The 26,198-nt window shown below is 33.3% G+C and overlaps 1 protein-coding gene across 2 annotated transcripts in view; it reads right to left on the bottom strand.

The window, feature by feature from the left end:
- The window catches only part of LOC114338946 (DNA-directed RNA polymerase, mitochondrial), a 101,371-nt gene that overhangs the window by 38,951 nt on the left and 36,222 nt on the right, over positions 1-26,198 (bottom strand). Inside the window, exons 1-4 of one of the 2 annotated variants that reach the window (XM_050646873.1) lie at positions 19,550-19,666; positions 18,247-18,997; positions 15,051-15,840; positions 7,285-7,460 (exon numbers count right to left, since the gene is read on the bottom strand). In XM_050646873.1, coding sequence (XP_050502830.1) covers positions 7,285-7,460; positions 15,051-15,840; positions 18,247-18,997; positions 19,550-19,626 — 1,794 coding nt within the window. In that variant the 5' untranslated portion in view covers positions 19,627-19,666. Of the gene's footprint in view, positions 1-7,284; positions 7,461-15,050; positions 15,841-18,246; positions 18,998-19,549; positions 19,667-26,198 lie in introns of those variants that run through there. The other variant, XM_050646872.1, reaches the window with a different exon arrangement.

Raw genomic sequence — 26,198 nt, forward strand, 5'->3', positions numbered from 1 at the left:
GAAAATGTAATATAGCTATTTATTTGTTGCAGATATAACAAAATGCCTCGCAATTATAAGCGTAAGACTGATCGCCAATCCTGGAGTGAATATTCAATGCAGAGAGCTATAGAAGCAGTTCGAAAAAAGGAAATGGGTTGGTTACTGGCATCCAAAGCATTTGGTGTTCCACAAGCAACTCTACGGAGGCACGCATTGGGCAATAATAAAACTTTGGAGTCCAATTCGAAAGGTCTTGGATGCTGGAAACCCACCTTTCCTTGTGATGTAGAAAGACAATTATTAGTGCAGCACTTGAAATTCCTTGAATCTCGTTTGTTTTTATTGACGCGCGCATCGGTCCAAGAACTAGCTTTTCAGTTTGCCGAGAAAAACAACTTTGCTCATAAATTTAACCGACAAAAACAAAAGGCTGAACAAGAATGGATGGAAGGATTTCTTAGACGAAATAAAGATATATCTTTACGGAAACCTGAACCTACTTCAGTAGCCCGGGCTCAGGCCTTTAATCGGCCTCAAGTCCAAAAGTTTTTTCAATTATATGAAAAACTTCTGGAGTCTGTAGACTACAAGCCACATAGAATATATAATGTTGAAGAATCGGGTCTTTCTACTGTTCAAAAACCACAGAAAATTTTGGCTACTACTGGTAGAAAACAGGTTGGCGTTATAACCAGCGCAGAGCGCGGAATAAACACCACTGTTGTTTGTTGCGATAATGCTATTGGTACATTTGTCCCATCGATGCTGATATTTCAAAGGAAAAATATGAAAAATGAACTTGTCGACGAAGCTCCTCCGGGAACTCTAGGTGTGGCTCAACAATCAGGATGGATGACAACCGAAATATTTCTGAAATGGATTAAGCATTTCCAAAATTTTGTGAAAGCTAGTAATGACGATAAAGTTATTCTTATTCTTGATGGGCATGCAAGTCATAAGGGGATTGATGCTTTAGCTTTAGAATATGCGAAACAAAACGGCATCAGTATTATTTGCCTGCCTCCGCACTGCACCCATCGTATGCAGCCTCTTGATGTTACTTTTTTCGCACCCTAAAAAACATACTTTAACCAAGAAATATCCAAGTGGTTAAAAGCACATCCTGGGCGAGTTGTTACACAATTACAGATATCCGGCTTGTTCAAGGAAGCATACGGCAAGGCAGCTACAGTGCAAAATGGTTGTAACGGATTCAAAAGTTCTGGTAGTTGGCCTTTAAATCCTAACGTATTTCCCGATTATATGTATGAACCTGCAGAGACTACAAGTAGACCACTAGAAAATATCCCCAATGAGTAACTTGAGCAGCCAACCACTTCAAGTGATATTTCAAATGCTGTGCTATCTAAACAACCACATAATATTTCCACTGCTGGGCCATCTAAACAGCCACAAGATGATACCTTTGTGCTTCCTGCAACAAATATTCTACAAGTTACTCCGACTACACAATCTCAGTGCAAGCTGCATCCATCCATACAACAAGACGATAATAATTTATATCAAATTCCAGCATCTACCGTTTTACAAAACTCTATTACAAAACGTATTTCACAGGATAATTGTCTTTCCACCGACAAAAATGAACGTGCCTCGTCCTCCACTCTTTATATTTCTATAGAGGAACTTTCTCCGGCTCCAAAAGGCAAATTTATTAGTGGACAGGGAAAACGTAAACCAAAGACTCGTCAAACACCATTAATTCTAACCTGTACTCCTAATTAGGCAATCCAAACCACGTGACCTCTGGTTGGCACACAAACTAACAAAGAGGTTATGTTTGTATCTATTTTTCAATGATTTTTCATTGTTTATCGTCGTATTTTGTCTATTTTGGATTCATTTGGATTTAGTTTCCTGTTTTTGTGAACTTTATAAACTTTACCACAATGCAAAGTGATTATTTAAGGAAATTATTATTGGAAACTCCAGATATTGCGAGAAAGGTAGACGAAACAATTTTTATTTACTGTTCATTTTGCCCCGATATTTATCAATAATGATGAATTTTGCAAGCAATAACATTATTTCTTTTATTGTTTTAGATATTTATTGAAGCTGAAAATAATTGGGGATTTAGATCCATACGCAATTCAGTCAGAATTGGATTTTACAGTAAAGTGCAGTCCATCAAGTTACTATTATAGATATTTATACACATCTGGTGGAGTCTCACAGTTGCTACTCTAAGCAGCAGATGAAAGCATACAAAAGCCTTCAGGCACATAAATATTTTACAGCTGGATTTGTTTTGAACGTTGGAGTAAAAATTGTTAATGATTTCCTGATTTCCATATTATTGTTGGAAAGGTATGCCTTTATTTTATTTATTGACCATTAAGAAATATATGGATAACAGTATTAGTGTCTTTTGGATAAATTGGTTCTAAATATTAGATTTATTTACGTTTATATATCTGTATGAAACCAGACATATCGTCGTCCTAATCTGTAAACTGCGAACTCCATAATTCTCTGAAAATGATTTATTACTGCCATCTATTTGAATTAAAAAATCGTCAGATTAAAAACTCGACACGGGAAATATGAGGCACATCTGCACAAATTAGGAATAATTAATTCATCAGTATGTTTTTGTGATAATGTTTCGATTAGAGATTTAAACCATATTTTCTTGGAATGCAAAATTAACGAGAGATATATAAATCAATTATATTACAATTTACGACAAACACAAGTTCATTTTCCAATTAGTATAGAATATCTACTAAGTTGTCATAAAATGGAAATATTTAAATTACTCATAAACTACTTGAAAGAAACAAATATAATCATTTAAGTGAAATACGTATAAATATAACAAAACTAATAAATTGAGGTAAAAATAAAATAAAAATCTGTGGCTAACGGACTCGCATCCAAGCCATTTTTTCACACACACACACACACACTATTTGAATTACTGTCATGATTGTTCTAAAATTATATTATATGAATGTCTGATTTTAAATAAAATATTCTCAATCATTGTAAAGAACGCAAATACTCTAATAAAAATAAATTTTTGTAGTTGAAGAATTTCCAAAAAAATAAAATATTTTTTTTAGGTGAAGCATTTCCAAAAAGCTAATGCTAAACGACTAAATGCTTGGGTGGGGTGATAGCCAGTTCTGATGACATAGCAAATGCACATTGTATGCGTATGGCCGGTAATAGTGAAGTCTGCAGCCATATTGCAGCAATCCTATTTTTAGCTGAGTATGCCCAGGGCAAGACAGACGAACAAGAACCAAATGCATGTACATATGTTACAGCTACATGGTTTGGAGATAGCAACATATGCATTCTCTGATGAAAAACTAATGAATTTTGAAACTGTTCGGTCAGAGTGCTTGTTGCGCTCACTAAACGAACTGAAATATAAGACGGTTTTGGCATTGTGTTGCAGCGATATGAAAATGGTTATTAATTTTTAATTATAATGTACTTCTTCATCATGAGTAATTATGTATTGGTCTTTTAAATGTGTATTTATTTTTGTAATTAGTATCAACTTGTAATGATAATATACATTTATCGTTTAAGGTATGACTATGTTTTGACTCTAAAATAAATGTTTTAAAAATCGAATCCTGCCCCTTTCTGTTAGTAACTACCCATGGATATCACAAATTGTGCTTACTGATAGGTTTGTTCGTAGAACGATCAGCAACTCTTGCCAACCATCAGACACATGCGCATTCGTAGTCTATGAATGCTAACTATTAACTGCACAACGCTAACTGTTAACTGCTCATGCATCTGATGGTTGGCAGCAGTTGCTAATCGTTTGTGTCGTACTACGAACAAACCTATTAGGTCTGGATCCCATGTACCAAAAAAATTGATTAATAGCAAGCTGAAAATTTGTTAATAGCTTAACGGTGTCCAGTTGCACAAACTTTGATGTATTCTGACACTGGAACAGGGGTAGTTTTAATTGTGAAACAGTTTGGAAACTCAGATTTGGAACATCAGATTACGAAAACATCCCATATATTTTGTCGGACAGAACATCCAATTGATATGTTACCCTTTCATTAAATTCTCATGCAAAAATCAGACTGCTATTACTAACCAACATGATTCCTGTAGTTTGACATGGTCTTCGTGTTCTACTCATTAAAATGCCCAGTTGGTGATTTTTTCACCAGTCTGGTTTTTGCATGAGAGTTTAATGAATTGGTAGCAAATCAATTGGAAGTTTTATCTGACAAATTACATAAACATTTTCGTAGTTTGACTTTCCAAATTTTTAACCTGTTCCACAGTTAAAACTTCCAGTGTTCCCATACATCAAAGTTTGTCGGACTAGACACCGTTAAGCTATTAATAAATTTTCAGCTTGCTATTAATCAACTTTTTTTGGTACGCGGGATCCAGGTCTATATGGAATAAGTAAATAACAAAACAAATTCCCTGTCAAAACTGCATTTATTTTGAATAGAATGAAAAATAAAATAATATTGTTTTAACAAAATAGGGGATAAATGTTAAAATTTAGTATTAATAAAGTTTGTCACATTGGCCTAAAATTAATGTCACTAGTTACGTCAGTGTCACATATACATAATTGTAATAATATTAATAAAAACCATAATTCCTAGCATGAGTGCCGCCTGTTTTTTGATAATTTAGTTAGGCGAGGAAACAAATGAGTTTCTAATAGAGCTTTTCATCGATTGTCATTTGTTTCGAGCTTGTTAGATGTTGTATAATCCGTGTATAATATTACTATACACGGATTATACGACATATGACAGAAGCTCAAAACAAATGACTGTGAATGAAAAGCCCTACAGAGGGAACACGAAAAAAATTAACATTATCCGATCAGCTCGACTTCCACAGTTCACTACTATACAAGTTACAGGCATGTTTTCAGCACTTAAAATCACCAAAATCGAAAAGATTATAAAATAATCAATCTAATGAATGTCTTTAAACACTATATTAAGCTCAAAATCACGACAAAAAACAAATTAAAATTAACATTATTCTGATCAGTTGGACTTCCACAGTTCACTACTATACAAGTCACAGGCATGTTGTCAGCACTCAAAATCACCAAAAAGGTAAAGTTTATAAAATAATTAATCTAATGAATGTCTTTAAATACTATATTAAGCTCAAAATCACGACAAAAAAACAAATTAAAATTAACATTATTCTGATCAGTTGGACTTGCACAGTTCACTACTATACAAGTGACAGGCATGTTGTCAGCACTCAAAATCACCAAAAACGTAAAGTTTATAAAATAATTAATCTAATGAATGTCTTTAAATACTCTACTACCTCAAAATCACGACAAAAAACAAATAAGAAAAATCAATAATTACATTGAGTTTAGGTTAAGAACAGTTTTGTGTGCCAACCAAAGATCACGTAGTTTATCTTTGACAGGTCGATGGATTGCCTAATATGGAGGAAATTAAATTGAAAAACAAGCCCAAAGATCCTCCAGCAAAGAGAAAACGACACGTCAGTAAAAGGTTAGTTAAAGACGACAGTGAAGAAGAAAATTTGTTTAACAACACCGAAGATGATGATCTGGAAGACTCTCCATGCATATATTGCAACGATCTTTATTCCCACTCCAGGCTGGAGAAGATTGGGTGCAGTGCAATAATTGTTCCCATTGGGCTCACGCTGCTTGTGCTGACGTTCCAAAAAAAGTCATTGGTTTTATTTGTGAGCTATAAATATTTTTTTTAATTGAAAATATTAAAATTTATGTGTAATTATTTTGTCGACATTATTATTTTTTAAATAGGACATATGCATTTAAATAAATAAATAAATAGTATAGTTAAGCGCGTATGTCATTTTGTCCATAGAATATGGACAAAATGGTTTTTGGTTAATCTCAGTTAAATTAAAAATATTTTTTGTGTTAAATTTACCTAATAATTAATGATTAGTTTCAATAAACAGAGCACCAGTGATAATTGATCTAGAATCTGGCAGTTCTGTGAGTTATTAAACAAGAGCTGTGATCAAATAATAAAACCATATGTCATTTTGTACGTACTTCCCCTACCTCCCATTTCAGAACCACCTTCCAACTTTGCAGGAAAAAATAGAATTAAAAACACAAAAGGAGAACATTATAATTAATTATAATACAGTATGCGGCAAAATAAACAGTACTGAAATGAATATTGAAATATTTATCATTATTTATATACCTAGTTTACATGAAATAGCCTTGTAAACATTATTCACGACGACGCACGTTCCCGATAAAACAGATGTTAAAGGTGCCCTTTAGCCAGTAGCGGATCTACGAGGAGGGAAAATGAGGAAATTTCCCACCTAACAAGGTCCAAAATTAAAGAAAAAAAATTGTTCAAGCATGTACGATGTATGACCGAAAATAGTACTCCACGATAAAAAAAATTCTGCAAAACTGAGAACCATTCTGAAGCACATAACATTATCACGACATTCACATACGTTATAACGTCGTTCGGAAACTATTCAGTACGTTTGGGCGCCTGACACATACAAATTTGAGGCATACGAATTTCAGTACTGTATATTTTGCCGCATACCGTATGTAAAAAGCTGAGAGGAGAAAATAATATTTATATATAAAATAATAAAAAGAGTCGAAGACTTCTACAACAGCTTGCACAGCTCAAAAAGCCAGCCTAATGAATCAAACAAAGAAAACGTCAAAACAAAAATAAAAAACGTAGGATCAGACACGACCGTATAACTTCCGAGCTTTTGAAAACAAGCACGATAGTAACTTAAATGGAGTCTCGCAGGTCACACTGCTAGACAAAAAGACCAACGTTGGAAAGCCACAATACAATATTGGAGACCCTACAAAGTTAGACGACCAAGGGAAGACCACAGATGAGATGGGTAGATGACATTTAAAAAATGGACGATAGAAGGCTACGAAGAAAGCTGACCTAACCTGTAGAAATGGGAAAGATGCCCGACAGGATATGCTAAATCTAGAATGATACACTAATTTGTTAGTGCCTAAAAAATAGAGTAAAAGAAATTCTTCAGAAAACTACGCACGTAATAACATTGTCAAATTATGATAAAAAATTGGTTCTGTACATTCATTGACAAGCATGTTTTCACAAGATTTGAACACCTTCATGAACCAGTCTTTATTAGGCATAATTATATTATACACAACAATATTGTATGTACTTCTCCTCTGTTGCGATTAATTAAAATGTTACGCTCATGAACGTCACCAGTTCACCGTATTACATGTTTTTTTTTTATTTTATCAGTCAAAAATTTACTTACTTCTAATATCACATCTAAAATTTTGGTATTAACTTTCCATGGAACTGACGCCAATTGATTCAAAGCATCTAAGCTTGGGTAAAGTTGTTGCGAACCAACTTCATTGAGTCTGCCTTTTTGACTAGTCGCCTGAGTAGGCAGCCTGATCACATCACAAGGGGATACTAAATACCCACCTACAATAAAAATAATAGCTGTATATTTATTTATATCAAAAAGTTTTTTATCTAAATATACCTATTTAATAAACTGGTAAAATGTTTTTTTTATTTAGTTTTTATGTTTTTTTTTATTTAACTGAGACGACTTGCTCTTTTAAAACATTTACCTACTACATATATCCATTCTGTTTGAAATATAATAAGTGAAGATTTCTGGTTTTTGCACCAAGATTAAAAAAACCATTAGAAATTATATTTTTCTTTTTTTTTGGTATTGTTTTGATATTAATATAATATTTAAGCCATTTAAGCCCGAACAGTTTTTTTTTTCTTGAGTGTTTGAAATATTATTTTTAGCGATTGTACAGTGATTTGGTATTTATTTAAATAAATTTGTTTATTTTATCATAATGTATCAATGGAAAAAACTAAATTTATGATTGTCTCAAAAACACAACATGGAAATGAAAGGTTAATACTAGAGCAAACCCAAATAGAAAAAGTAAAGACATACAAATATCTGGGAACCTGGGTTTATGACAAAAATGACCAAAGCAAAGAAATTAAAGTCCGAATTGAAACTGCAAGGCAAGCATTTATAAAAATGAAAACACTGCTTACAAACAAATACCTTCAGTTGCCTCTCAGATTGAGGGCTCTAAGATGGTACATATTTTCTATATTACTATACGGAATGGGAGCTTGGACATTGAAAAGGCAACATATAAGAAAAATAGTAGCGTTCGAAATGTGGTGTTACAGAAGAATGTTGAAAATTCAGTGGGTTCAAAGGATTACCAATGTTGAAGTGCTACGACGTTTAAATAAGGAGTTAGAAATTATGAACAGTATAAAAACAAGAAAACTAGAATATTTGGGTCACATTACCAGAGGAGAGAAATATGAGCTGCTGAGAGTTATTATGCAAGGAAGGATCCAAGGAAAAAGAAGCATAGGAAGAAGACGCATCTCCTGGCTGAGGAACCTTAGAGAATGGTTTAACTGTAGTTCATTACAACTGTTCAGAGCAGCAGCCAACAAAGTGACCATAGCCATTATGATATCCAACCTCCGCTAGGAGATGGAACTTTAAGAAGAAAAAGAATCAATGGAAATAATATTGTTTCAACAGAAGGGACTCAAAATATCATTATACGGCATTATAACAAGATATTTTGGTGTTTTCACTAGTAATACCACTAGAGGTCAAATTATTTCCGGAAATTTTTTTGAGATCATGAATATTTTGAAAATTTCCCGAGTCGCAGACGAGGGAAATTTTCTAAAAATATTCATGATCAAAAAAAAATTTCCGGATATTAATTTGACTTCGCGTGGTATTCGGTAAGAAAATTCCACACCAAATTTGCATTTGAAAATCCAAAGCTGCATGAACAGATTAATAGCGCGCCATAGCTTTGTCAGCAATTATTTAGGCTTTCAAATTCGTAATTTCTACTCATTGTAGTTGCATGGGAATACCATTTCAAGATAGAAAATAGTATATTCTTCAATTTTACATAAGTTTTGAGTAACTACAAGTGATAGAAAATTATTTTTTGGCGTTTTTAAAACTAAACTACGCAAAATTGAAAGTACTGAATGGGAAAAAGGTAAATAAAGTAGTGTCTAAATATTATATATATTTTATTAGACATAGAAACTTAATTGAAAACATTCAAAGTCCTGCATTTTCGCCATCAAGAAGAGAGGAGGTGTCCGAAGAATATAGAAAACATCTTAGCTTTGTAACTAAAATGAATCAAAACTAAATTATGTAAACAAATAAAAACCAGTCTGTCAAAAATGTTCTGTTATTGTAAACGTCAAAAAATTTCCACTATGTGTGTGTTTATGTTTTATTGGCACTGGTTTAAGCAACCAACTGGCCAGTTGGTTTTTCCACTATAATTCCACTATAATTCGCTGTTGGGTACCCCACGAGCAAAAAATTTCCGATAAAATACCTCCGTTGTCATGGTGATCTGTCAAAATAACGTATTTTGGTTGGTTCAAAATTACAGGTGTGGAATTTTCGATAAAATTTTAGTGTAGAAAACGTTAAAACGTCATTTTTACATTTTTCTCAATTCCCAAAATACATTTCCTTCGATTTGGCTGAAATTTTGCCCACAGATAACCAAATTACAGGACTTTAAGCGGTTAAAAGGATTTTTATTAATTTATAATAAAAGAAAGTTACATGCAATAATATCAGAGTCAAATAAATAGTCCAGTCGGGATAGCATTTGACCTTACATGCCGAGCTACCCAAAATTATACTTTTCTAATCTTTAGGGGGATCCATAGTAGTATAAATTTAAGATAGCGAATGAATTACGCCGTTGTATTAGCCGCTATCTTGATTTTAAAGGAGAACCGTTTTTGCTCAATATCTCCGCCATTTTCAACTTTTCGACAAAAAGTGTGAGGACTGAAATTGTTGAAAATCCGATTTCCTATAATTTCTTTTATTACAAATATTTTGTGCGGACGATATTTTCTGAGTTAAGGGGGCAGTTAAGGGTTAGTGACAGATCATAATTATTGAAATATCTCGTTTATTACTAGTTTTACGACAAAAATGAAAACAATTAAATTTTATACAATTTTGATCTCTTTAGTTTTGTTTTGCTAAAATCGATATTTACGGTAGTACTTATAGTCCAGGGTAATAAGGTTTTTTCCATGACACTCGAGCAGCCAGGGTACTGAAGCGTTTTTTCGACAGGTAATACCTATAAGAGTAAATTGTAACTATTTCCTGCGTAGGATCTAGCGGCCATTTTTATTTATAAACAATTAAGTGTCAAAAAATGGCATTTTTTTCTTTTTTTTTTTCAAATCAATGGAAAACAGTGAAACTTATGGTTTTTTTAGTACAAATATCTTTGAGATTATGGAAAAAGCTTTAAAATGACGTATTACATAGTTTGATATACTCATTTATTGTTAATATAATTGCGAAAAAAGGTCGGAATTGCAAAAAAAATTAATTTCGCAATATCTGTTGTAAAAATTAGTGTACAGCTTTGAAATTTTTGTCATATAAGGATTCTTTGGTGCTTAATATGTGATAATAATTTCAAAGCGATTAATTCAATTGTTTAAATTTTATTCAAATTGTTTATCCCAGAGCGCATTTTTTTTGCAATAACATAAGTCAGAAAAAAATGACGTTAGATCCATTTCACAGGTGTCAAATGAAAGAGCATGAGTCAACTTGGTTTAAAAAAAGCGAATAAAAAAATGCATTTATTAGTAATAAATAATTATGCAAAAGTATCATAAATCTTTCCTTATAAACTTTTTATTTTGTTATATAAGAAATTATATATAGTTATTACAATTTTTATCAATTATGATATAAATAACATTACTTGGTAGTTGTGCACTTAAAACAGGGTAAAAAAGTTAAATTTTTTGGGAAAAGTTATTCAAAAAGTTTATAAGGAACGATTTACGATACTCTTGCATAATTACTAATAAATGCATTTTTTATTCGCTTTCTTTAAACCAAGTTGAAAATATAGCTCATGCTCTTCCATTTGACACCTGTGGAATGGTTCTAACGTCATCTTTTTCTGACTTATGTTATTGCAAAAAAAATGCTCTCTGAGATAAACAATTCGAAGAAAATTTAAACAATTCAATGAATCGCTTTGAAATTTTTATCACAGATTAAGCAGCAAAGAACCCTCATTTGACAAAAATTTCAAACCTGTACACTAATTTTTACAGCAGTTATTGCGAAAATAACTTTTTTGCAGTTCCGACCTTTTTTCGCAATTATATTAACAATAAATGAGTGTATCAGACTATGCAATACGTCATTTTAAAGCTTTTTCCATAATCTCAAAGATATTTGTACTAAAAAAACCATAAGTTTCACTGTTTTCCATTGATTTGAAAAAAAAAGGGAAAAATGCCATTTTTTGACACTTAATTGTTTATAAATAAAATTGGCCGCCAGATCCTACGCAGGAAATAGTTAGAATTTGTTCTTATAGGTATTACTTGTCGAAAAAACGCTTCAGTACGCTGGCTGCTGAAGTGTCACGAACAGGGTATATTTTTGTCTTATTACCCTGGCCTATTATCCGGTAAAGGCGCGAGCGTAAAACCTGACTGGATTTGTAGCAGTTGTTTTTGTTCAATAGCTCCACCTTTTCAACTTTTCAACAAAAATGGTAAAAACTGAAATTGTTCCAAATAAATCGCATTTACAATAATTATTACAATTTCTTTTTGACAATTTTTTTCGTACGGTCGATATTTTCCGAGTTAATTGTACTTACAGCAGACGCCTATTCGCTGTGTGCAAGTACTTGGAGGGAATACGAGAAACGATCGTGCGCAAATATCGGAGATATCTTGAAACTTTTTTAAATAATTCATATTGTCAAATTGACGTATATTTCATACCTACTGTCATTGAAGAAGAAAAATTATATGTTGCTCCACAATATTGATATGATATGCAAATATTATATAAAATTAAATTTAATTAATTGTTTTTTGCTTGCAGTACTGCATTTTAATAATTAATTTTATTTACTACATACAATTGTTTACCTTTTTATAACATAACCTCGGTCTTACTTTTTCTTCTTATAAATTTTTTGGGCTGTGGCCTTGACAATTATCCAGCAACCAGGACTAATATAATTGGCCAATACAATTAAAAGTGCTGAAAGTGTTGCTGAGCTATGAAACCAGGTGTCACTTTTCCGAACTAGCACGGTCTTGACGACGTTCTACACCTTCGGCAAAGAATTAAAGATTTGCATGAAATTTTAGTATGTTATAGTTTACTTAAAAAAACTAAGACTTGATTTTTTAAAAATTGTTTTACCGTGCCGTTTAATTACTATTAAGGGTCAAAGTTAAGTTTTAACATGGGCTCTTATGGGAATTCTTAAAAAGTTAATAACTTTTGACCCAAATTTACGATTTTTAATTATTTGTGCTTAAATTAAAGGTTTTTTTGTAAGGAATAACATATTAAAAAATTAGGATTGTTTACCGTACCATTTATTTTTAATTTATTTATTATATTTAATTCCGTAATTTATTCCGTAATTTCCGTCATTTATTAGAATTTATTTTTATAAAGTATTCAATACTGAAACATATGATTTGAGTATTATGCTATAAATGCATTGTTACCAACTTTTGCTTGCATATAGGTTTCCCCCCCTTTCCTCTGAGAGGCATACCCCGCAACGAAGGTGTAGAACGTCGTTAATATAAACTCCGATATTATTGCATGTAACTGTTTTTATTGTAAAATAATAAAAATTGTTTTAACCACTCTAAAGTCTTGTATTTTGGCTATCTGTGGGCAAATTTTCAGCCAAATCGAACGATATGTATTTTGGGAACTGAGGAAAATGTAAAAATTTTAACGTTTTCTACACTAAAATTTGATCGAAAACGCCAAAATAACTCGTTATAATACCGTATAATGACGTTTTTAAGTCCCTTCTATTGAAACATTATTTTTTTCATTTATACTTTATGATATATCTTATTTTTATGTTACGCAGAAGCTATACACCATCATCATCATCATTCAACCCGGATCTATCCACTGCTGGATATAGGTCCCCCTCCGTCTTTTCCATGCATTTCTATTTTGTGCTGTTTGCATCCAGTTTTTGTCGATCCGTTTTATGTCATCAGACCATCTGGTTGGTGGACGACCTCTACTTCGATATGCTTCTTGTCTTGGTCTGTTATCTGACATTCTAGCTATGTGTCCAGCCCAGTTCCACTTTAGGGTCATAATTCTTTCTATTGCATCCGTCACTCCTGTTCTCCGTCTTATCTCTCTATTCGTAATTCGATCTTGACGAGAAATGCTTAACATTGAGCGTTCCATGGCTCTTTGGGTAACACAAATTTTAGTTCTTACTTTCTTGGTTATTATTAAAGTTTCTGTACCACAGGTAAGTACTGGCAACACACGCTGATCAAAGACTTCTTTTGAGACATATAGGCAGTTCTGACATAAGGACATAGCTCAGCTTGCCGAATGCCACCGAAATGAATCCTATGCGGCGGCTTAGTTCGCACGTTTGATTATCTCTTCCTATGCGTATCTCATGCCCTAAGTACTTATAAGAGGTGGTTTCTTCAATAGGCATGCCATTTACTAAAATATTTTCGCTTAACACAAGATTTGTCATGATTTGTGTTTTTGTATGGTTGATTTTTAATCCAACTTGTAAGGAGGCTAGGTATAGTTTCTCCAGTTACGCACGATCGATGCCGTCAACAAAAAGAACAATATCGTCAGCGAATCTAAAATGACTAAGTATTTCTCTGTTGATATTAATTCCTTTTTCACTCAGATTTGCGTTCCTAAACATATGCTCTAATAATATTGTGAACAATTTTGGCGAAATTGTGTCTCCCTGTCGAACTCCCCGTTTTATTTTAAATTCGTTGGTCTTTTTATCTGCCAGTTTCACGCTTGCTGTCGTATTTTGATATATGTATTTAATCATGTTTATATAGCGATGATCTATACGACACTCTGATAAGGTTTTTAACATTTTTTGATGACTTATGGTGTCAAAAGCTTTTTCGTAGTCAACAAATATCAGGACCAAGGACCAGGTTATATTCAACAATATTTTCTATTAAGTTCTTAATTACTTGTAAATGATCCTTCGTGCCATATCCTGCTCTAAAACCTGCTTGCTCTTTTGGCTGATAAAAATCCAACTTACTTCCTAGTCTGTTGGTAATAACTCTTGTGAATAATAGCTTATATACTTGTGACAGCAAGTTAATGGGTCGGTAGTTTCTAAGGTCGTTGATATCTCCCTTCTTATGGAGTAAGACGATTTCTGCGTTGTTCCAATGTGTCGGTGTTATCGCTTCGCACAGACATTTATTGAATAATTTAGCAACTGCCAGTAAAAGTTTATTTCCTCCTAGTTTTATGCTTTCAGTCATTATTTTGTCTTACCTGGGGATTTTTAATTTCGCATGATTCTCTATTTTTGGCAAAGGGTGTCTTTCATCGGATTCACTTGTTTCATAAAGTTGTCTGTAGAAGTCTTCTACTGTTCTCACTATTTCTTCCTTATCAGTCACACTGTCGTCTTGTTTATTTCTTAACTTATGTATGTTCTTTTTCCCTGTGGACATGTTGTGTCTTAGAACTTTCAGACTTCTATTTTCCTCTACCACCCTTGTCACCTCTCTCATGTTATGTTGCCTTATGTCTTTTCGGATCTCTTTGTTTATTGTTTTACTGAGTTGAGTAAGTTCTGCGTAGTTTGTGTTATACCTGTCCCTCAGCCTCCTTCTTTCTTCTATAAGATTTTTAGTGTTGAGACTTATTTGTCCATATTTTTTCTTTATTTTAGAACTACATATTTAGGTATTTTTAGCTATACACCAAGTTTCAGACAAATCGGAGATCCTCAAGTTTTTGTCAGAGTGATTTAACATGGAATGTACCTACCAAATAAAAGTTTTTAAAATATTCTCAGAGGATTTTTTGGAAAGTCAATCACAGAACTAAAAAAAAAGGAATACATAGATACTTTTAAAAAATATCTCCATTAGATATCTTGCGAAAAAACTCACCTATATCTGTAGATATCCAAGGTATAGGAGGGCACACCATAGGAACTTCACATGTGGGAAATGTCAAAGTTTCTGGAATAGATTGTCGATATAGTTTAGACAAAACAGGATGTGGTTTAACTTCTTCTTTTACCAATCTTCCTTGATTTCTAAATATTGTGTAAAAAGCTGGTAAGTAATTTTTATGTTTGGTATTCCTTAAAACATTAACATCGACTTTGATATCGTACATAACAATGTGGTATAAAAATTTTCCTATGAAGGTTAAAACTGCTGGTGCCCATTGCTGATGATCCATCTCAATTGTAGCACCTTTCTTTTTCAAACCGTGATCGATCCATTGCCAAATTTGTCTGGGATTCACCGTAACTTCTTTCTCAGGTAAAATATCTAGAGGTTTATGAGTATTTGCATAGTTACTACAGTAAGTTTTATGGATATTGGTAACTTTATCTAAAACCCCATTTTTCTGCTTGCAAATTATTTTATATCTCGCATACACTTTACTTCCGAGTTCTTTGTAGAGCATACTGACAGTTGGACTGTAGGTTTCTGATCCTTGAGACATCTTTTTTGCTTCTTCTACAATTATAGCTATGCAATCTTTAGCCGGTATGGATCTTATGTACGGTTCCATATTTATTGCACTTCTTTGCGCTGTAAGAGTTGCTAAATCTCTGTTGAAGGCTTTAAGGGCCTCTTCTTCCCACATTTTATAGTGTTCTGCTAAGGAATTGCGATGCCTTTCTACTTCGTCACTTACTTCAGCTTTGCTAACAATACTTTGGATCTAAAAATTATTATAAAAATATTTTATATGCATTCTACAAATTATAGAGATATTAGATATCAGAGCTTCTAAATTGAAACTCAACTCTTAAGAACTCACATCATCATTACTACAACCCTAGTTGAGCTTAGGCCTTTCATAAAAGTCCCTCCCTTTCATTTACGCAACACCTTAATTTTAAATAGGGATATGTAGCACATCATTAGAGTGGCACTTCAATTGACTATTCAGGTCAAAACTTCTTTCACGAGGTGCAAAAATTCAGATAAGACCATAATACGACCAGCAGTCACGTATGGAAGCGAAACATGGACGCTAACAAAAAGAGAAGTAAATAAATTGCTGGTGTGGGAACGTAAAATCCTTCGAATGATATATGGCCATGATTTTATTAACGTTTCGACGTCAAAATCGGATGTCATTGTCAAAATACAAAAAAGAATCAGATTAAATAAATTATTAGAAAAAATTTTTTACTAAGCAACAACATTTTTGTTTAATTTAATAATATTTTGTATTTTGACAACGACGTCCGATTTAGACGTCTCAACGTTAATAAAATCATTTTTTTAGTTAAATTGTGGCTTAGTTCCCATTTAGAATAGTTGATTACAAAAATGCCACAAGGAAATAGCTTCAGAACAAGTTAATTATTATTGTGAAAGCTTTAGGTCTTCCTTTTATTTTAATTTTGGACGGTAATACTATTTCACTTATAACTAAAAAAATATATATTAATTTATAGTCTCTTAACTTTTTCATACTGTTTTAAAATGTTGTTAAACTCATTAAAACAACTAAATAATTGTCCACACTGCATAGTTAATTTAAAAAAAAAACACTAAACAAATAAAAAATAAGAAACCTCTTTACTAATCAATATTAAAATTAAAGTGTAAACACAACGCGATTAAACAAATTCCAACACTCTGACACTCTAACTTTTTTATTTGCGTACACGTTAGCGTGTACCTAGACACAGCGTTATATTTAGGTATATTCTTCTTCTCCTTCTTTAGTTTATTGGCCTCCACCTACTTGGGTATTTGGCCAGCTCGTCGTCGGGGAATAAAGGAAAAATATTTATATTTTAATGACATTTATCGTATGTCGTTTTAATATCAGTTTGTTGAGATTGGAGTTTGATACAGTATTTAAAGGAAAGTAAAGAAGGTTTACTATTGAAAATAAAACCATTTTGTAAAAGTACAAATTTTCTATGAATAGTTCAAACGATCAAAAACACTTTTAACGTCACATAACTGTATTTTTTACTGACGTTTATAATGTCTAATTTAAAATTATATACATATATGTACAATTGGTGTAGAATGTAAACATACAACGGCGTGACGTCACGACGCGTTTTGGGGTGGCTGGTATAAGTTGAATTTTTAGTCGTCTTTAGGGGCCAAACGAAAGACAAACAAAACTTTTTTATCTTTGATACAGGTTCTAAATTATGTTCTGTTGTGATTTATAACATTTTTTTCGAATTTAAAATTTTATGCAAGTTCCCTATTGAGTTCGACGATATCTGGGTTTCTGAGGTTTAGTATGTTTCTAAACTAACAACGTATCGAAACGAAACAAAGTGTATACACTTTATGTTTCGCTAATGACCAAATTCTGATTGCTCAGGATCATAACGACTTGAGTTACATGACGCGGAAGCTAACAGAAGAATATAACAAATGGGGCCTCGAAGTCAACATTAAGAAAACTGAATCCATCTGTATTGGAGGGAAAAAGCAGTCCATTACATTAGACGATGGGGTAGAAATTAAATACTGTGATGAATGCAAGTACCTGGGCATGAAGATAACTCAACATGGAACACTCGATGTTGCTATAAAAGACAGAAACATACTGAGTAAAAAAGCCATATCCATGATGAACAGCATTCTGTGGGACCAAACAATATCTAAACCGAACAAACAGCTCATATACAATACCATACTTAAAAGTGTAATCACATATGGCAGTGAAGTTTGGCCACTGAAACAAAGAGCAGAGAAAATATTACCAGTAACAGAAATTGACTTCTGGAGAAGAGCAGCAGGAAAAATCAAGAAGAGATCAGATACCAAATAAGAAAATACGAGAAATGATGGGAGTCACACATACAATAGACGACATAAAAACAAAACAACTAATATGGTACAGCCATGTACCAGAGAATACAAGATGATGGGATCCCTAAACAGATTTTGGCGTGGACACCACAAGAGAGAAGGAAAAGAGGAAGGCCGAGAAGAAGCTGGAGGAAGGGGATTGAAAAAGAACTAGAGGAAAGAGAAATCCCTCCAGGTCTATGGTTAAACAGAGAAGAATAGTGGTAAGGAGTCGGAAGGCGTCGGAGAACGCTGTAACCCCATAGTAGTAATATTAGAACATAAAACTTACCGTGACATATCCATCTTTTTCCATGCGAATCTGCTTGTCAATTCGATCCGTAAGAGTTGAAGAAGTAAAAAGTCCACCAGATTCGTTATCGGCTGTAACGAATGGCTGTTCTTGCTCCGAATTATTTAAATGATTGACTAACGGATTGTTATACAAAACCCTGGGGTGATTATACTTCGGCTGGTACTTTGGATCAATATGATGTATCGCTTTTAAAACCAGGTCTCTCTCATTATTTAAAAATACTCCTTCATTCATTATATTATCAAAAGTGATGCCTTGTGCAGAAGCTTGTTTCACAAACTTCCCTAACTCCTTTTGATAACTTTCAAAATTATTTCTACTAATGCATTCAAAAATAGCTGCATAGCTATGAACGTTCAAGCTAATGTGCTCTTCCTGCATGATGTCTAAAACTTCTTTGATCTTATGAAAATCGCCTTTGTGTGCAAAAGCTCTCAAGAGAGTATTGTAAACTTTCTTGCTTTTTATTGGTATATAATTTTTACTATTGATTTTTCTACTCTTAACCCTATGAAAGTTAAGAGCACCTAAACCACGCTGGGGATTCTTTAAATGTCCACATACTTCTATGTAAGCAGCAACAGATTTTGTAGCTATTTCTTTTTTGCGATTACGATCTATGCCTACTCTTACAAAACGTTTATCCGGAGGATCTTTTACTTCTTCTACTTCTGATATCTGTTCATCTGTTACTTCTGGTTGAAATAATGTATTAACAGCCTTTATGCTGAAAATAAAAGAAGAAAATTAAAAATAATCTGATAATGATTATTTCAGATTTGAATTTATTAATAAGTTGCTAAAAGAATAAGAAGCAATAGAAATTAAATAATATAAATTATTTAATTTCTTATATCGGAATTGAAGACAAAAATTATCTGAAAAATAAAGGAAAAACTTACATCTAAGCACAGTAGCACACGAAAAATAAATTTAAAAAAAAACAAGAAAATGATGAATTAAAAGAGAAAATAGAAGTTTATAAAAGACTAATAACAGAAGTATTTTTTCCCATAATCGTCACTACTATGATGATTATTACAATTACAATCTGGTCATACTTGACCAATAAACAATTTTAATCTACAGCTCTAATCTAACAGCTCACATACATGGGTGTATAGATAACTGAGTACAGCAGCGAGGAGGAAATATGGAAACGGATAATGCTTGAAAAACAAAGCATACTTCTCTCTGTGGCAGGTGTTCAGATCCAAAACATCCATAGGGAAGTAAAGTTTAAAATGTATAATACCATCATATGACCAATAATACTTACTTACTTTCCGTGTCCGGAACACCAACAACTTTAAATTCTGTATTTCCAATGATTGGCCACACAGATGGCCCTGTCATTTGCTATAATTAAGTCTTCTTCTGTGCAGGTCTCTCTCATCTCTGTGCATGATAGTAGATGACGGCTGTTCTGAACCGCGCCAGTCGCAGGTATCGTCCTCCTGGTATCCCCTTTTTTTCAGGTTACTAGCACAACGTGAAACGCCGGTTCTTAGTCTGTTTAGCGCTTTCCAAGTCGGATACGGTAAATTGTGTCCAGCAGCCATTTCCTCTGAGGGGGGAAAATGTGTCGCGGTAGCTGACGCTTGCCATAGGTGTATTCGGCGCGTCTCTGGCGCTTCGGGGATGGATCTTGATGTTTTCAGGAAGCTTTTCCGAGATCTTAGTCTGCTTGGCTGAGTTTGGTGGTCATATAAGGGGTGTCTTCGGTCCGTCTCCTGCTTTTTTCGTTCTACCTCTGACGTGACCTTCCTCTTGATAGGTGGTGGAGCAATCCCAGCTATGGGGTATACCTCTTCAATAGGTGTCGGTTTCGGGAAACCCGATATTATACGAACCGTTTCATTTAGAGCCACGTCGACGTTCTTTGCGTGAGCAGAGTTTGCCCATACTGGTGCTCCAAATTCCGTGGCCGAAAAACATAATGCTAAGGCAGAAGTGCGGAGAGTGTATGGTTGTGCTCCTCATTTTGTATTAGTTAGCTTACGAATGATATTATTTCTGGCACTTACTTTCTTCTTGACATCTTGACAGTGGTATCGGTAAGACAGAGTTCTATCCAGACGTACGCCAAGGTATTTTGGCGTTTCGTAGTGTTCCAGCATCTGACCACGTCATTCCACCTCCAGCGGCCGTCAGGCATGCTTGTTTCTAAGGTGGAAAGCACACACCTGGGTTTTTGTGGGATTGGGTTTCAGATGGTTTTTATCGTAGTATAGAGCTAAGTCTCCCAGGGCATCTGTCAGTTTCACTTCGACTTCATTGAAAGTTCTTCCCTGAGCTGCCACAGCTGTATCATCAGGGTAAATAAATTGCGTTGTCTGTTGGTGTATGGGTTAGTCGTTTGTGTATATGTTGTATAGAATTGGCGCGAGGACACTTCCCTGTGATACCCGTTTTTTTGGTCCCTCCACCGACTGTTCTTGGACTGGAGCGTTATGTAGAAGCGTCTATTCTGGAGGAGACATTTCACTAACCTCGTTAGTCGGAAATCCTTTGTAGTTTCATAGAGTTTTGCGAGTAGCCGTTGATGGTTAACTATGTCATAGGCGGCAGTTAGTGTATGAACGCTACTCCTGTTATTTCTTTCCGTTAAAAAACATCTGCAATATGTTGGGTAAGATTAAGAATTTGACTGCAGCTGCACTTTCCGGGTATGAATCCCGCTTGTTCTGGAATAATTTTAGTCTCCACATATTCAGCGATCCGGTTCAGTATCATTCTTTCAAATGCCTTGAAAAGGTGGCACAAAAGAGAGACAGGTCTAAAACTCTTTGTATCCGCCGGATCCTTCCCTGGTTTTAAGAGAGCTACCACTCTAGCTTTTCTCCAAATTTTGGGGGATTTGTAATGTACGGATGCAGCAATTCATCATGTTTAGCCACTCTACGGTTTTTAGTCCAAAGTTCTTTATTTGTTCTGTTCGTATGTTGTCCAGGCCAGCCGCTTTATTATCTTTCATTTGGTGGATCGTGCCTCTCATCTCCTCTAGACAAAAAGAGGTACCTAGAACCTCTCTTTATTCGTCGATATTCCGTTGAGCTCTCACCTTGTTCTTTCTTGATGTCGTCTTACCGTTCATTAGAAGACGATGGGCTATCTGATCGGGTGTGACTTCTGTCATGTTGACTGCCGGAGCAGCGGCAAACAATAAGAACATAGGGCGTAGAAACATGGATCATGACAGAAAAGACAATAAACCTTTTTTTAATACTTTTGAAAGAAAGATGTTAAGGAGGATATTGGGACCCATTTGTGACAATGGTATATGGAGAATAAGGTTCAACCATGAGTTATACAAACAAAGATGTCGTGAAATGGAAGAACTACAAAGAAAACATGACGAGTTTAATATACATAAAAAGCTTAAAGAAATTACCTACACTCAGAGAAAAAGAACTCCTCACTTTATGAGAAACTCCAAAGGTAAAATAATTCTCGACTTGGATAAAAAAACGCTGGACGGAAGGGCCGCCCGAGAACTTTATCGTACCGATCTATTATCGTTATGGTACTAGATACTGGAATTCTATAAAAATAACAAAGTTACTCGTTATTTTGATATTTTGGAAACACCTATTGTACTTAAAAGTATTTTATGGTTCTACGCATCATTAATTCCTGCATTTGAGAAAATGTTCGATGCCATATGTCGGGGACACACTATAGATGTGTAGATTATTGCATAAATCAATAGAATATTATAGTCATACTTTCATTTCAAATTAGTTCATTTTTCTGAGAAATTAATAGTTTACAATATTTGCATTTCATTCTATTTCGATTACGCCAGTCAATGCGCGAGATTAAGAACAAGATATTATCTCCAAATTCTATCCTACTGCATGGATTTTAATGAAATTTTGGGAGTAGCTCAATCTCCTAATTCAAAGTCTATCCTATATACTATGGCGCTTTTATCATGGGGGAAGTTCCCACCACTTCTCGGGGGTGAAATATTTTTATTTTCGAATTACATGGAGAAAAAGGAAGATTTTTAAGAAAATTTAAAAATTCATTCTATAATTTGATCACATTTTTTACAAAAACCATTCATTTTAAACCCGTTCAACTTTTTGAAAGTAGAAATAACACTATATATATTAAAAGGTATTGTAGAAGGAAAACAATGCATTTAAATTATGGTAGATGGGGAGTTAAATGTATATACTTTTCATTTTTCCTTAAAGTACATTAGTCATATATTTTTTTGCACCATATCTCGCTTAGTTTGTAAGTAACCGACATTTAACGGTGCTCGTTTTAAAGGCCTTTTCAAAACAGCCTTTTTAAAACAAAAGGTGTTGGTAGCATTATACACCTAAAACCTACCGTTCCTCTGTTATTTCAAGTTGAATACACCAATTTGAGCATGCACCAAAAAACAAACTATTTTCACCTACCATATCTCTTTTTGTATTATAAATAGAACATTTACGAAGGAACGAATCTCTTTATTATTTATAATCTAAAAAATGTTTTATATAGTGTTTTTAGTTCGATGCATAGTTTTTAAGGTATTCACAAAAAATCCGTCCGAAAAGGTGTCATTTTTCAATGAAAATAGCCAATTTTCAACTACGCATAACTCAAAAAGTATTGAGTTCTCAAAAAAAAAAGTATAGACCAGTTTTTGCTTAGAAATAGGTTGTTTAGCCACTTCCGTGCTTATTTTGACCAACAAATTTTCCACCCCCTTGAAGAAGTGGGAACCGCGCCAAGATAAATGCGCCATAGTATATAGGGTAGATTTTGTTTCTTGTGCTATTCCCTACTTACTGTGAAAATATCAAGTACATCAATGTAGTAGGATGGAATTCGGAGCCAAATACCCTCATTGACTGCCCTACAATAATGCTCTGCTATAAACGCGTGAGAGAGGACACACATAAGATTATAGCAAAATTTCTATTTACCGTAACTTTTCGAGTTTTTGAGCTACAGCAATGAATTTTATGTCATTGGAAAGGTAATTTTGCATTCTTTCAAAATATGTTAAAATATACAGGGCGTATCTAAAAAAATTAAGATTTTTTATTCATTTCCGGTTCAACCGGAAGCCATATTTTTGGTAAAATTTATTGTGATAATAGATAATAAAGTACCATATATGTCTGCAAAATTTCAAATTTCAAGTTTCTATTAAGAAGAAAGTTCTTAACTCCCCTCCTATGGGGAGTTAAGATATATGACTAATGTCATTCAATTTACTGATAGGATATCAAAAATATATCAAAAAATAAAAAAATTCCTTGGAGCCATTTTTGAGAAAATCGAGTTCAAATTTATGTCAAAATTTGACCCCTTAAATATAGGCAACCCGTAACTTTTTCTGAAAAACGATAACATCCTTCTTATAGCCCCATCTTTAGGCTATATAACGACTTTTTCAAATTAAACTTATCTTAAACAAGTTTTTAGAAAGATAGGAAAATGTGTCGGGTGGGCGGTCGGCCATGTTGGCCGCCATTTTGAATTTGGAAATGTCAAATTCCGTATTTTTATTTACCTATCGATGAGCTTACTTTGAGTTGAATTTCATTCATTTCGGTCAAAATTTGCAAAAATGGGCCCTAAATAACCCCCCTATTTCGGCCCCCCTTTGAGAGGTTTTTTTTTAAAGCTTAGTTTCTCGACAAAATTCTCTTAAACTTACTCATACCGAATTTCATCAAAATCGGTCCAGTAGTTTTTGCTGGGCGGTGGCGACATACGTACGTACGTACGTACGTACATACTTCCGACATGTTTTTTTTATTTGCTTTTTAGACTCAGGGGGACTCAAAACGTCGAAAAAAAGTGAAATCTGAAAAATTTTTTTTTGCACGATCCTATAACTTTATCTATTATACTTATACTACGTATATAGTACGATAAAGTAATATCTATTATACTTATACTACGTATATAGTACGATAAAGTAAAATCAATATTTTTGGCCCTGACAAATTTTGTTTAGATTTTTTGGACCATTCTGGACAAAAAAGATTTCCCATAATTTTTCTCTAAAGTTGATCGTTTTCGAGGTATAAACAATTTAAAATTGAAAAAAAAAACGAAAAATGACGATTTTCAAGGCTTAATAACTCTATTAAAAGTTATTACTATGAAAATCAGAAAGTGACTAAATCAAAGTTTACAGCACCCCCTACAAGATCCTGGAGAAATTTTTGTCATTATTTTATTACTAAGCTGTATAAGGTTCAAGAAGTCGCCCACGAGAAAAGTGGTCCAAATTTTTTTTTAATAATTTTTTTTAATCAAATTGCAAAAATCAGGATTTTTGGCCCGGACAAATTTAGTTTAGATTTTTTGGACCATTCTGGACAAATAAGATCTGTTATAATTTTTCTCTAAAGTTGATCGTTTTCGAGGTATAAGGGTCATTCCATTTCAAATCACTCAATTTTGGAGCAAAAAAAATTTCGGACCTCCGATTTGTCTGAAAATTGGTATGTAGCTTCTGAGGGACGTAAAAATAAGATATTTAAGGTCAAAAAATCTTCTTCTTCTTTTTTCTCAAAATGTTATTTTATGCGATTTTACAGTGATTTGGTGTTTATTTATACAAATTTGCATTTTCTATCGTAAAGTATCAATGGAAAACATAATATTTTAATAGAAGGGACTCAAAAATGTCATTATATGGCATTATAGCAAGTTACTTTAATTCAAAACAAGCTTTTGATTAAATTTTATAGTGTAGAAAACGTTAAAATACCGTTTTTTACATTTTTCTCCATTCCCAAAATACATCACAATCGATTTGGCTGAAAATTTGTCCACAGATAGACAAAACATAGGACTTTAAGTGGTGAGAAGGATTTGAATTATATTACAATACCAAAAATGTTACATACAATATTATAGTCAAAAATATAGGCGTCTACTGTAAGTACAATTAACTCGAAAATATCGACCTCACGACAAAAATTGTTAAAAGAAGTTGTAATAATTGTAAATACAATTTATTTGGAACAATTTCAGTTCCTACCATTTTTGTCGAAAAGTTAAAAAATGGCGGAGATATTGAGCAAAACAGGTTCTCCTTTAAAATCAAGATGGCGGCTAACGTAACGGAGGAATTCATTCATGATTTTAAATTTAGGCTACTATTGACTCCCCTAAAGATCAGAAAAATAAAATTTTGGGCAGCTCGACATTCAAGGTTATATGCTATCCCGACTGATGTATTTTGGGAATGGAGGAAAATGTAAAAAACGGTATTTTAACGTTTTTTACACTATAAAATTTGGTCAAAAACTTGTTTTGAATCAAAATAACTTGTTATAATGCCATATAATGACATTTTTGAGTACTTTCTATTAAAATATTATGTTTTTCATTGATACTTTACGACAGAAAATGCAAATTTGTTTAAATAAACACCAAATCACTGTAAAGTCGCATAAAATAACAATTTTGAGAAAAAAAAGAAGAAGATTTTTTGACCTTAAATATCGTATTTTTACGTCCCTCAGAAGCTATATACCAATTTTCAGACAAATCGGAGATCCAAAATTTTTTGCCTGAGTGATTTGACATGGAATGTACCATAAACAATTTAAACTTGAAAAAAACTAAAAATGGCGATTTTTAAGGCTTAATAACTCTGTTAAAAGTTATTAATACTATGAAAATCAGAAAGTGACTAAATCAAAGTTTAAAGCACCCCCTACAAGATGTTGGAGAAATTTTTGTCATTATTTAATTAGTAAGCTGTTATTTTTAATCATTAACAATAAGCCGTAAGATCGCATTGACGCAACTGTAAATGTGAGTGCGAGTAAGATACACTACCGGAATGGCATCTCTCTTGCACTCACTATAGACGGGCACCTGATACATGCAGGCGCTCATTATTATTACTTAAAAATAACAGCTTAGTAATAAAATAATTACAAAAATTTCTC

This window comes from Diabrotica virgifera, chromosome 3, assembly GCF_917563875.1.
Source record: "Diabrotica virgifera virgifera chromosome 3, PGI_DIABVI_V3a".
Lineage (NCBI taxonomy): Eukaryota > Metazoa > Arthropoda > Insecta > Coleoptera > Chrysomelidae > Diabrotica > Diabrotica virgifera.